The 15165-nt window shown below is 40.8% G+C and overlaps 1 protein-coding gene across 1 annotated transcript; it reads right to left on the reverse strand.

The window, feature by feature from the left end:
- Nucleotides 1-7670: 7670 nt before the first annotated feature.
- Nucleotides 7671-14945, reverse strand: LOC124136951 (acanthoscurrin-2-like). Its single transcript, XM_048381261.1, has 3 exons — nucleotides 14573-14945; nucleotides 8753-8948; nucleotides 7671-7746 (listed from the first exon to the last, which is right to left on the reverse strand). The coding sequence occupies exons 1-3, from the start codon at nucleotides 14943-14945 to the stop codon at nucleotides 7671-7673; spliced, it is 645 nt and encodes a 214-aa protein (XP_048237218.1).
- Between the last annotated feature and the right edge of the window lie 220 nt (nucleotides 14946-15165).

A 15165-nucleotide genomic window follows, 5' to 3' on the forward strand; every position in this document is an offset into this window, starting at 1 on the left:
TTCAACAGTGATTGTAGCTATGTTGCATTGTTTCTGTTGGGATTCGGTAGACGCTCATTGCATTGTGATTGGACAGTGATCAGTCGTCAGGAAGTCGCTATATTATATAAGTGCAATATTCTTGAACGCGACCCCATTTCACCTCGCCTCACCTTTGCAAAAGCCTGTTAGTCAGATTACCACAAATCTGTTAAGGCTTTGCTTACAGCATTTTGTAGCTAGGCTGCTGCTAACTGACGGTCAGAGGACATATAGCTGGTGTTGATGTGGATAGGTTGTGTTCGGCTCCTTTTGTCCTTTCAGTATAGACTGGGGTATCGGCTACTGCATGTTTGCTAATCTACGGGTGTTTGCATCCCGGGTGTTAATTGTTTACCTCTAGAACTTACAGTGCTTACGCGTTACAATATACGACTTTAATATGTCCTTTCTCAGAACAGGGCACTCAGTACTTATGACGAAGGTACACCTACACCTACGTAAATATACAAACCATAGAAACACACAAAGAAGTTTGTGTGTTAAGAAGAGATGTTTCCAATGTGTACCAATTAATGACAAAACCAACAATCAGTCATGTTTTACCACAGCGTGTCTTTATTCTTATCACGATATGCTGCACCTGATTTCTGAACTAATCCTGCACGAGGCAAATGGTGCATCTCGAGCCATGGATCTATGACGTTACATGTGATGCATACATGCGCGTCGGTTCACACAATAAGCAAGTATGTTCGTTTGTGCATCAAACCAATCTAAAAACATACATGATATTCGCGTTTCTTTGTCGTGAGTATAATATATATATATATATATATATAATATATATATAAAATTATATATATATATATATATATATATAAACCACCTTAATTGGAATAATACGCTGAATGTCTAATTTGATGATGTTTACGATTTAGTATAACTAAGAATGACTAAAGTTTTTACAAACTTGGAATTCTAAGTCCGTATGGAGGGCTTTCCTCGTCACATTACAAATTGAGCGGCATATCAAATAACATAAAACAAGATAATAATCACGAACAATTAAGCTTAGTAATTCCTATATTTTAGTGCAAGTAAGGTTGAACATTTTCTTATTGGCAGCCGAGACGCTATCAGATACGTAATCCTGTAACTGCCGATACCTGGTAGACAAAGAGCCGATAACAACCCAATGGATCCATGTAAGCAACGGCAATCCGACCCATCGCGACCTCCTAAAGCACGCAAGTCGTTAATCGGCACCCGAGACACCATCGGGCAGGACACTCTTCATCATCCAGGTTGACAGATAGCTGATAACATCTAAGCCACACGTAAACACTTGCAGTGCGAGATGCCGTCAGTCAGCAAAACTCTAGCTCAAAGAAATTTCTCTTTCTGAAAACGAAGTGAGCAAACCTGCAACAGACAAGGGACTTTGAAAATATTCGAAGATTGTTATCCTACGTTTGTATGTAACATCGTCACACGACACATCTGACTCGTTCACATTATTCTGAACTCTAAATCAGCTTCAGATAGAGGAGAACTTTTCCGTGAAAATCATCAAAGGCGATGAAGTGGTAATGCATTTTCTGTGTCTGTCATACGAGGGCTGGTGAAAACGTTCTTAGCCTAACAAACAAAACCAACAATTGTGAAAGTGTTTTTTATTTTGTTTTTCAATTCAATTCTCCCTGTATTCAATACACTTCTCATATCGATAGTGAAGCTTTTCAATTCCTGTCGGGAAGAAGTTTTCTGAAGCCACCCTGAAAAACCCATTCACGGCAGCTTTGAGGTCATCGTTGTCGTGTGTTCTTTTAGTTTAGGAAACGGGAGGGAGGTCTGGCGAGTATGAAGGGTGAGGAAGCTCTTCAGACCCACAATGTCGCACAGCAGCCTTTGCAAGTCGGGAGGTGAGAGAAGAGGCTCAAGCAGTCTGTATACCTATCCGCTTTACTTTTATATGATTTCTCAGGCGATGAAGCAAATCAGCAAAATAGGCACCGGTAATCGTCTTTTGACTTTCAAGGATCACACCCTTTGCACCCCAGGATACAGTGTCTATAAGTTTCTTCACTGATCTTGAAGACTTGAATCTCTTTGGTGTCGGAAAAAATGGGATGGAAACATCCCATGAATGAACGTTTTGACTCGGGATCATAGTGGTAGATCCATGCATGTATCATCACCCGTAAAAAATCTCTTTTTGAATTTGACGAAATCCCCCTCAATTAGCTCTAAATTTTTCCTGGCAATGTTAGGAAAAACCTTAAGATCAGAATTGATAAACTTTGGCACCCAACGAGCAGATATCTTATTCATCTGTAAATGTTCATGAATAATAGTTTCAATGGATCCACAGCTTAGTTCAGCAATGGTAATACGTCTATCTGACAGTATAAGTTTTTCTTTCTCCTTGATTGAATCTTCATTGATGGAAGTTGAGGGACGTCCAGACCAGGGTTCATCATCAAGGCTAGTTCTCCAAGTCTTAACCATAACTGCCCAACGTTTAAAAAATGGAATTCCAAGGGCAGTTATCCCATGACACTTGTGACATGCGGTCATGCATTTCGTGGGCACTACGTTTCTCTGAAGTAAAAAACGTAATGACTGCTCGGTACTCGTTCTATTCATTCATGTGTCCATTTGGACCCCTGTCACGTTCAACTGGCTGTCACTGACACAGAAACGACCTCAACAGACCAAATACACTTGCAATGAACGACACAAACATTGTACTACATTGACTAGTTCACTTTGTAAGGGCCCATAGTTGAAAAGTTATTCAGACTTGGAACTCCGTGACAAGCCCTCGTATTGATGCTAGAACATTTAGCAGATAGATATGTCACCCGATAACTAAGTTAACAGTGCGTCTGTGATCTTGGCCCAGTTCTTCAACCAGTGTTCTCTTCATTCGTGGCGTAAAGATGGCTGTGAATTCCGGAAATCAGACGTATATATGACTTCAAGGACTATTTAATGACAGGTATGGTCAATGCGAAGTCTTATTCAGTAAATGTAATTTTGATAAAATAAAACGCACCAACAGGCATACTGTTTATAACACTCGACCACTCGTGAACCGAATTTTGCGTTCATTCGTTCATGACATGCAACCATCACCGATATGAATTATAACACGACATTATTTACATGACTGACTTTAAAATGTCATAACTGATACATAAATGTACAATGTGCACACATATTGATGATGTAGATAAAGTATGACGCTGGAGTGACATTTGTCAAGTTATCGCCACATACCGACAGATAAGTAATGCAAAACAGACACGATAATTACAAAAGCAGACAATAGGTAGACATTAAGAATTACTAACTTCTATGTAAATATGAGGGTCAGACCTGCTTATTAGCATTTACCTTTTCCAAAACCTAATTGGAAGCTTCAGTTCTTCCGTACATGCCGTCCTCCCATTCCGTAGCCTCCGTACAGTCCACCCAATCCGTAGCCTCCGTAGAGTGCTCCCAATCCGTAGCCTCCATTCAGACCACCTTTACCGTAGTCCCCTTACATTCCTCCCATTACGTAGCATCCGTACATTCATCCCAATCCGTAGCCTCCGTACAGGATACCCTTTCCGTAACTTACGTACAGTACTCCCAATTTGTAGCCTCCATTCAGGCCACCCTTTCCATAGCCCCCACACAGTCCTCACAATACGTAGCATCCGTACAGGCCTCCCCTTCCGTAGCCTTCGCACAATCCCCCCGATCCGTAGCTTCCATACAGGCCACCATTTCCGTAGCCTCAGTACAGACCAGCCTTTCGTAGCCTTAGTACAAGCCACCCATTCCGTAGTCTCCGTGTAGACTACCCATCCATAGCCTCCGTACAGTCCTCTCAATCCATAGCGTCAGTAGAGTCCACCCAATCTGTAACATCCGTACAGGCCACCATTTCCGTAGCCTCAGTACAGACCATCCTTTCGTAGCCTCAGTACAGACCACTCTTTCCGTAGCCTCCGTACAATTCACCCATTCCGTTGCCTCCGTATAGTCCTCGCAACCTATAGCCCCATTACAGTCTTCCCAATCTGTAGCCTCCGTAAAGATCAACATTTTACGCAGCCTCGCCGTAGCCTCCGTAAGTCCTCCCAATCCGTACAGGCTATCCTTTCCGTAGCCTTCATACAGGCCACCATTTCGTTGCTTCCTTACAGTCCTCCCAATCCGTTCAGGCCACCTTTTCCGTAGCATCCGTACAGTCCTCCCATTCCTTAGCCCCCGTACAGGCCATAGTTCAAACGCTCAGCTGGCGACAGCCAAGCAGGCAACGAGGGCGATAACTATCATTTTAAAAGGATGAACATATTTTTTTATTGATACAGGCTACATGCGGTTGTTACATTGTCGATGAAAAAACACCAGATCGATCATAATATAATTATACCAGCTTGTGATCGCTGTTGACCACTTTCAAATATGTGGCATTAAATAGCTTTATGAGGTATGTGTTGTGAGATCAATACAGAGTTCATAGATCTTAAAACATGAAACATGTCTAGAGGATTCAACGTTAATAGGAACAGGCTAAATATCCCATAAAAGACAAGAGAAGATGTCTTTAAATTCTTATAGATCATATATCGACTATTATTTGCATATGTACTCTTAAGACAAAGTAGGGTATCATGACATATAAACGTTATCACCAAGTATTGGAACAAAGATGAGTTGACGACAAACAACCAATGCAAGAACCTTTATGTCTGTAAAACGTAACACCTGCATGCTGGAAAATGGGAGAAGACAGGGTCCAGTGGCCAATACGTTCAATGTTTCACAGACTATGGAACAGGTACCAAGAAACCCAAAATGTTGAAGAAATTTTATGTGTATGGGTGCGGACAAATAAACCCTGACAAACACCCCGTGGTGCATGCAGAATATAGACGTGGTATCGTTACAAATTAAGACACCAGTATTATGTGCAAGGGGGAATACTATCAGTTATGGTGTCTTTAGTTGCCGTATACGCTGTCATATTAGATCAGCAGAAACCAATTTGGCTGAGGCGTGAGCCGAGCCCAATATGTATTCTGCTAACCGTATGACACCGTATACGGCATCTAAAGACACCATAAAAAAATTATTATGCCGAAAAGTTTACACTACTTGCGGGGCACGGGTGGCCCAGTCGTCTAAGGAGCCGCGATTAGCTGTGCAGAGTTGCGTCCCTTGGGCACGCCAGAAACCTATGATTGTGGGTTCGAATCCCGGCTCGTCCCGATTATGTTTCTAGGTTTTTTAGCACCATACCCGTGCTTGTGGGTTTCACCGAAATGGTAAACGTCTGAGACCTGCATCAATTCTGGCTTACCTCCCACATTAACCTGACACGCCGTGATATAACTGAAATACTGTTAAAAGCGGCGTTGAACCCAATTCACTCAAAACACTCTTTGGTATCTTTATCGCGCATATGTCATGTCAAAATGAACATTTGACACTTACAACAGGTACTGACAGGACCAGTACATCTGTTCCGATACAACGCTTTAATGTAAACACAAACTTTAACAATGGAATGTATAATGTGTGTAATAAATGTGAACGTTTAAACAGGTATTATAGCTAAAATAGATAGAATTATCACAAATATGCCCGCATTTTATCAGAAATCTGGAGGCTACTGTAAATTGATAGCAGTCCGTTTTTCCCTGACCACAGGCTGCTATCTTTTCTCTTACCATGTGACGTCATTGGCGTCACGTTTCTTGTTTATGACGTCATCTTATATTATGTTCTATGACGTTCCTATTTGTAATTCAGTGACCTCCGCTGTGGGCCTTTTTTTCTCTATACTTTTATTAAAAAAGTGGTTTCTTTAACAAATAATGTCTTTGCACATCACAATTAATGGTATTATAAAAATAGCGTCGAATAACGATTTTCTGTACCAGAATTGTCATGTGAAATATGTGACGTCGGTATTGGAAAATCCAAGATGGCTGTCACTGACGGTAGACGGTCTCATATTAGGTCAGTAACAACGTCTGGGATTTTTACTGACGGTAAACGGGTTCATATGGGGATAGTAGTTTTGCTTTCTGATTGATCAGTGATCTCACTTTGAGGCATAATAAATGAAGTTAAACCAGACACTTGAAAATTAAACTGGACTCCGTTTAATATTGGAACCACACAAACATGATGTGTCTTGGAATGTGGTGTGAAGGTATCCTTTAGTCAGACATGCCAGTAGTCAGGCAGCTTAAAACAACAATATTAATAAAGGGATGACTGCATTGTAAATCTGCTTTTGACTTTGTTTCTAAGGGTGTATGTTTCCCTAATTTGCAAAGATATATATGGTGGTATTGTGTGACATTGTATCGATATTGGCGTTTGAATATATTTACGAATTTTCATGACTTTAATTAATTGTTATTACCATCGCTCGTAACATGGTAATAAAGCCACAGTAAACATAATATCTTTGTTTGTCCACTAAAAACTAGTCTTATCTTATTACAGAGCTTGGGATAACATTCTTGCAGTGCAGGTGTAACATTCATTTTACTATTCCATTTTAGAATAGTATCTTAAAACTCAATTTAAACGTCAACCCCGAAGTGCTAGCACAAGCAAAGATACCATCAACAGACAAAGATGCTGTTCAATGATAAAAAAAACGTTTAGATCACCTTTCTAATGCATGTCATTTCTGAAAGCATTTCACTTTAAGAAGAAAACAGTTGATCGTCTAACACATGCATCATCTGAAACAAGATATATGTGTTGCTGTCAACATTTCTGATCAATGTATGATAGTGATTCATAAACACATGCTCATATGGTCGGAATCGTTTAACCGATTCTGCTTTTAGCAGAGATTGCTATTGAATATGGAAAGTGTTTTGTCGCTTTTATTTATTGGGATGTTACATTTTGGTGTATTGGAGTAAAAGGTATATCTAGGTTAAGCGCTGCACATTTTCTATGTAAAACTATTGTTTCCTAAGGATACTGGAATGCTCTTTCCCCCCATTGTGTATTGCGATCCCAGATTCTCCTTAATTCTGATCCATGGTTTGTGACACAATATCAGTGGTCCTGGGTGTTCTCCATAGGGGTAAACGTGTATATCCTGCTTCGCATTGAGCTGACATGCCGTAGTATTATTCCCCAGGTGGATGAGAATGAAATTCGAGTTCACACTGATCGACTGACGGGGAAACTATTGTCAATAATGCTACCATCACCGCAACACGCCCAAGTCATATTCTTTCTGAATGTGTCGATTCTTTACATTACAAGTATGAATTCATCCATTGTGTGTTAAATGTAATGTAGGCTACAATGAATAATAGATAATGGAAGTTTACTGACAATTATTATTATTACCATAAATAAACTTCTGTTGCCACATAAACTGCCCCGCAAAAGTATACATCCTTGACTGATGGTGGCTAAACATGAAACAAGAGAAGGTTATTCGACGTTAGATGTACATGTATCATATCAATGAGTATCTAACACAAAATCTCAGAGGCAATTTCACAGTACACAGTACACAATGATGAGCAGAGTAAAGCAGATATTGTCATGATCAGTTTGTGTTGGTCCACAGGTATAAGACATTCTCAATGGCGAATGTGGCTACCACGAGCACCCAGTGCACGCCCAGATTCGCCTTCTCATCGTTGTCAGCCGACAGATGATGTCATTGGGAATCCGTTCTGAGCGGTGTCCAGCTGTTGACGGATTTGTGGAGGACGCCTCCTGATCAGATGATGCTACAAATGTTCAATGGGGTTTAAATCTGACGAGCGAGCTGACCATGGATGAACGGTGATTTTGTGCGCAGCCAAGAATTCCTGGACGACACTTGCAGTGTGCGGCCTAGCGTTGTCGTACTGTTCCGTGTTGCTGTTTGCGAAGGAAATGGCAACACTACGCACTACTGGCTGGTGAACGTCATCCCTGTAGATCGGGCCGTTGACAAGTCTCGTCCGTTGGTTGTCACGAATTTTCCTCCCTAAACCATCACCCCACCACCACCATATGGATGCACACCCAAAATGCAGCCTTGTGCCAGTCGTTCCTACAACAATTAACCCGAGCACGACCATCGTATGGAATATTATAAGCAGAATCTACTTTCGTGTGTAAAAAGCACTCTTTGCACGTCACGGATCTGTTAGCATTATACTATCTTTGCCCAGTGTAGTCTTCAAAGTTAGTGTTCACTGGGCAAGGTCATAATGCATATGTCTGCAGGGCTTAACAATCTGAGACAGATTGAGTGAGTGAGTGAGTATGGTTTTACGCCGCTTTTAGAATTTTCCCGCAATATCACGACGGGGAACACCAGAAATGAGCTTTACACATTGTACCCATGTGGGGAATCCAACCCGGGTCTTCGGCTTGACGAGCGAACGCTTTAACCACAAGGCTTCCCGACTACCCCTGTTTCGGAACAGATTCCCTCATTAAAGAAATATTGTCTATCCGGGTTCTTATTTTTACATTTTCTTGTTTCCTGACTCCGTGTCTACACCATAACCGTTAGATTTTAAACATTCATTCAGAGTGTTCATCTTATCCTCCCATTGAATCAGTCTTGCAACAACTGTCGTGGTTTATCCGGTGTCTGATGTCCGATTCGATGTGCCCGTTCCATATCCTTCAATGTCAATAGGATCACATAGTTATTTTCTGACTGAATGAATAACATCAGTTTTGTACTTAAATGTATTATAGGATTCGTTCGTACTTTCTGGAATACCATAGATGATGTGGGTTCTCCTGCTCTGTCTTTTTTAAGTCCTCCACACGGTTTTCTGGTTCTCTGAACTCATTCGTAACATACTCCCCATTTTCATGAACCGCTTCAACATCCAATCGGATTATATTCTGTTCTTTCCTTGTGATAATTTTGTCTTTTGTAGTTTGTTGATGTCGCACCTTCTCTCCACAGGCCCCTGAAGCAGGATAGGGATATAACTGAAACAGTGGACCCATATATATAAATAGACAAGGTACGTCACTCGCCATCTTGGCCGAAGTTGAAATCGGCTGTATCGTTTAAATTAAATGGAAATGTGTGCATGTCATGTTCACAATACCTCCCCACAGCCCTCCAAATACGACCTGCATGCAACAAACCTTCAATTTTGGCAATTTATTACCTATATCGGGTGATTTTATCGAAATATTGGCTCAGTCGCGGCTGTGGGTCACGGAAGTATACAAAAATCTCCGCACTCAATGGCGTCGAGTGCTGTGATTGGTCCGCGCTCCAACCATAACAAACACACATGGGGATATTTACCAATCAGAGCGCTCAGGGACATTGAGCCGCGACTGAGCCAATATTTCGATAAAATCACCCGATATAGGTAATAAATTGCCAAAAATGAAGGTTTGTGGCATGAAGGTCATATTTGGAGGGCTGTGGGGAGGTATTGCGAACAGGTATGACGGCGGTCTGTAAATAATCGAGTCTGGACCAGACAATCCAGTGATTAATATCATGATCATCGATCCACGCAATTGGGATCGATGACATGCATCAACCAAGTCAGCGAGCCTGACCACCCGATCCCGTTAGTCGCCTTTTACGACAAGCATAGTCACCTTTTACGGCAAGCATGGGTTGCTGAAGACCTATTTAACCCCGGATCTTCACGGGTCCCTCATTATAGCTGTTCGGTTTTCGATATGTAGACAATGGGAACCTTTTGTAATCAGTGACACAAAGCTAATATTCATATCAAAGACTGGAAACTATGTCTTGTATACACTGCATGATCCGAGACATTTGCATGCCTCAACTGAGTAGTAATACTGCACGAAGTAGAAGCCGGTAAGCCATGTCTGTGCCATTCGTCCATGTTGATGCTGGGTATTAGGGTTGAAGATGTTCGATCTGCCTGTGCCCTAGGAGGTGAGTATAACAGCCGATCCTCGCTCTCCAGATGTCGACCGTGGTACTCATGTTTGCTGGGAGGTAGTTGGGAACGAAGACAATCTTAACTTGAAATATTTACACAGAAGTGTCAGCGATTTTAACGTACAACCACATTTCTTTATTTGTTCAGTATATTACAACCACCTCACATTAATGTGAGATTAAGTACACTCGAGCGATATACACTCGGCAGTAGATTAGATCTACTTTTGTTTGCTTCCTAAGTGGCAAAGATATGTTGGTATCGTGTACAATTGTATGTATGTGATTTTTGTCATTTTGGCGTTTGTGATTATTCCTGAAGTATCAGGAAGAAAAAATGATTGCTATTATAACAAATCGTAACATGGTAATATATGTGTTGTTACATTTATCAATCAATAAAAAAACTTCTTATAGCTGACAGCGAAATCTTGTTTTTCAAGTGCATTTATCAACAGTTACTGCACACAACTATTTGCTTGTTCTGTTTGAAAAAATATCTTATACATGTTATTCGATTCTTAATGACATTCAATGAGAAATCTAAGCTCGTACATGTAAGACGGAAAAAGTAAAAACAAAAACATCACCACACAGACAAAAAAGCTTTTAGACAATAAAAAGTGGTTTCGTTGCTTGGATCAACTTTCTGAAAGCATTTCACTTTAAGTGTGTTAAAGAACTACATTTTTTCCGTCTCACAACGCATTCATCTAAGACTTACCAAGACACCTGTACCGCTGTCAACATATTTTTACATGCGCACGAAGAGTGGCATATGGAGTACAGGCATATCCTCAAGACAAGGAACCTGAATTAACAGTCAGTCTAATCCCACCATAAAAAATATCTCAGCTGACAAACTGTCGAAGCTAAAATGAAAACCATGAGGCATTAATAACGCATCGTCAGTAACTGGTATCAAATTCCAGTTTGAGGTCGTTTGTGGTTTTCTCAGGTGATTCCTTTCAGATGTTACATGAGGCAGGAAATGGTCACTGTCTATGATTATTATAATACGTTAGAGGAGGCAGAAGCGGGCATAATGGTCGCTGGTCTAGTGGTTTAATTCCCAAATAATCAGAATCTGGCCCGTCTCAGTTTTTACTACGTCTCTAAAACCTGAACACATGTTCTGTACAGAATTCCAAAGCTCCATAAAAGTCCATACAAAAATATATATTAAAGGGTCCGGTAAATGACCCACCAAACCTCTGTCTCAAAGATTAACCATACTACTTTGAAGGAAGGAACATTTCTTTTTAACATTGGATTCTTGTGCGAATACATATCTGTTCTGACTGGTTTCAATTTGGAAGTTGACACGTAGCACTTCATGTTCATAAAGGTGTTCGAGACAAGTGGAATTAATACATGTAGCATGAGGATTCTTAAAACCACAATCCTATACGACGAACTTAAGGAAAAACGTCATTCCATTTGTCACACAAGTATCGTTACATCACTATCTTCAAAGGTTCAGTGAGTCAAAAATGAAATGTCATCTGAAGTTTTCTGAGAAAACAATATGCGAAATGCTGGACTTCCTCTTATATAACCTGTTTGTAAAATTTGGGCATAGGTAATTTAAACTTGAAGTACATGTTGGCATCCCCATGGACACCAATTGTGCTCCTCTCCTTGCTGATCTGATGTTACTAAATAACTGTCAGATAGCCAATTCCCACGAAAACCTAATGGTGCCATTTTGTGAGCATTGATTTTTTAAAATCATTCCTCATTATTTCAATTATGTTCTGCCATGCTTGACATATAGTCGAAAACGTACAATGGACACTGTTTGACGAGAAACAGACGAACGTTGATGGAATAGCCTGAGATAAATTGTTCAGGCGTAATTTCAGGAAAGCTGTAGTTTATTCCGCAAAACATACATTTACATTACATGCTCCAGGTAAGACGTTTCATTTTGATTAAATTATTTCAATTAACTTTTCACTATAATTGCAGGGTAACAATTTTGATATTAAAAGTCGTACCGGAAGAAACAACCATTGTGTTTAGTACGTTAGTCGCGTTGCCTTATGACGGAAAGTAGTACGTCGAAAGAAAATGCTATCGCAAAATATACCTCGATGTTTCACTTCAGCACTTAACTGTATTACGGGTTGAATACATCATAACGGTCTATGGCATAACTGCAAACTATCGCACAGGCATATTATTTTTCAAGGCCATAACAATTCATTTTATGTAATTGATGTACGTATTCTTTATTAAATGAAAAATAACCAGCCAAACTGGTTAGTTTTAGATATTGATAAACGAAAAAATAAAATAAAATAAGAAAAATTAATGATAGAAGATAATCTTGGTTAAAAGTTCACGAACATGTATGTTGCTCTTGTGGCCATGATTACCTTTACCACCCGACGGTCTCACTCACAAAGAGATATCAATATGTTTAAGCAAATTTATTTCCAGATTTGACGATAGCCATTCTGAGTCAAGGGCATATGAAAAGAGCCGTTTTGCCTTAATTTAAAACAAAACTCTGTAAACATGACATATGATCAGAGAACAAGAATACCTTATTCTTCAGAGGTCTTAGTAAGTGTCGTGACACCACACCTTCCTGCAGTACTGTAGCTTCATACAGGACTCCGTAATATCAACAACAATGGCAATGCGTTTTCGGTGAACAAATGTCTCTATTCTTGTAGATAATCAGGCATGGCAAATGATCATGTCTTATCTATAACTCACCAAAGCCAGAAAATTACACAGGATAAGGTAATGAGACCTCAATATATATCGTATCCGCCAAGAACCACCTGGCACCATCAACATACATTCTATGAACGCATCACACGTTGGGCTTGTAGTACATGTGAAACTGGTATATTGTCTGTGGTTCAGGATGACGGTATCGTACGCAGCGATCCAACTCGTCCCATGCATGTTCTATCGAGTATAAATCTGACCTACACGCAAACTTACTGAGACCGCTTATTGGCCCGAGAGCCTAGTTCCCATTTAACAATAATAATAAACTAATTATGTCGTTAAGGGCTGTCCCTCGGTAAATTCTCCTCGTGTTCCATATATACCTGCTGAAAACTAAACCTTTTTGTACATAACCAATACCTCACTTTTTGTTGCTGCCATTATCGTGAAATGGTATTTCTATCCTACAAGTTATCCTCTTCAATTGTAGGTTCCTACTTTACTCCCCTTGGATAACGTAAATTGATTTATCTATGCACTGGATGCGGCCAGCTATCCAGATGTCCTGGCCTCCGTTATATAGCTGGAACATTGCTGACTGTTGCGTTAAACATCTAACTAAACCCAATAAAACCTTCGTGGACTTGGCGATAACAAAACCACATCGTACATAACCAACGCCCCGTGAAGATCCGGGGTAGAATACGACTAACGTGATCGGGTGGTCAGACTCGCTGACTTGTTTGACACATGTCATTGTCTCCAAATTGCGTGGATCTATGATCATGATGTCATCAGTGGATCGTCTGGTCCAGACTCGATTATTTACAGACCGCCGTCATACAGCTGGAATATTGCTTAGTGTGGCGTTAAACAACAATCCAACCAACCACAGCATTATCCAACATAGTATCCCAAAATGACCGCCCTTAAAGGTATATTTCCCCAACAGCAATTCAAAATGTAAAACTAATGATGATAGTGAGTGAGTGAGTGAGTTTGGTTTTACGCCGCTTTTAGCAATATTCCAGCAATATCACGGCGGGGGACACCATAAATGGGCTTCACACATTGTACCCATGTCGGGATTCGAACCCGGGTCTACGGCGTGACGAGCGAACGCTTTAACCACTAGGCTACCCGACCGCCCCACTGATGATGATAAATAATACGTGGTACATGTAGTAGTTATAAGATGTATCGAAATAGGCTGCATTGAAGGAATAGTTTTGATTTTTCTTGTAGAAATATATTAATGTCGGAATATTATGAAGAAAATATTACTTGTTTTTAGTAATCTGATCGACGGAAGGCTCTTCATGGGTAATTTATACTGAGATATACTTTGCAAGACAGTAAAAGTAATAGATTGAGCATCTGATGTAGTGTTTAGGAAGATCTGGCGCCACAATATCGAGCTGAACAGCGAGTCTAGCGTCTTGTCATTTATACTTTTCTTCATGCAGTGGTTGACTGACACGTGGTTAGAAGAAGGCTTTGATATTCGGAAAAAAAGATGACTGCAGTGATTATTCAATTTGGTAGGATGTTTTAGTCTGAAGCTTGTTTAGTAACTGTATTGGAGATTTAATGGAACACACTTCCATGTATACTCTAGTATAAAGCTCGACTAGATATGTGCTTCCACCATGAATAAAAAACAAGGTCGTTAACATGATACATGTAATACCTAAATACAATATGCGCAAACACTGACGAAGCAGACTTTGTGACTAGCTTAGCACTAGCAGTATCCAGCGCCGGCCACAAAAAACAGGTTTCCAAGGAAATGAAATCAACGTTCTTTACGAAGTCATTTGTCACGTTTTGTAATCACGTTAATACCAGCTTAGATTAGTAAAGTGGGAAGACACTCATTCAAAAACCAAAAGACGTAACATAAATTACATTTACTTTTTCGAATCCCATTCCTAAACCACCAATCCCTCCGTACAGTCCTCCCACCCCATCCGAAAAGACCTCCCATTCCGTAGCCCCCGCACAGACCACAGATTCCGTAGCCTCCGTATAGACCACCCATTCCGTAGCCTCCGTATAAACCACTCATTCCGTAGCCTCCGTACAGACCTCCCATTCCGTAGCCTCCGTATAGACCACCCATTCCGTAGCCTCCGTACAGTCCTCCCATTCCGTAGCCTCCGTAAAGACCTCCCATACCGCAGCCTCCGTATAGACCACCCATTCCGTAGCCTCCGCACATACCACCCATTCCGTAGCCTCCGTATAGACCACCCATTCCGTAGCCTCCGTATAGACCACTCATTCCGTAGCCTCCGTACAGACCTCCCATTCCGTAGCCTCCGTATAGACCACCCATTCCGTAACCCCCGCACGAACATGTACCATAGCTCAAAGGTGCCACGTTCACCGGCGGGGCAGAACACTCTCACCTTTTTGCAAACACCTGGTGTCAGCACTATTAAGTTTGATAGTCATTCATAAACACATGCTTATGATATCGTCGGAATAGTACAATCAACTTCTCCACCCCCCACCCAACCGTTGATGAATATATGACAAACCAATCAACTTCAAGT

The sequence above is a fragment of the Haliotis rufescens genome, unplaced genomic scaffold (genome assembly GCF_023055435.1).
Source record: "Haliotis rufescens isolate VD_foot unplaced genomic scaffold, xgHalRufe1.0.p SCAF_1, whole genome shotgun sequence".
Lineage (NCBI taxonomy): Eukaryota > Metazoa > Mollusca > Gastropoda > Lepetellida > Haliotidae > Haliotis > Haliotis rufescens.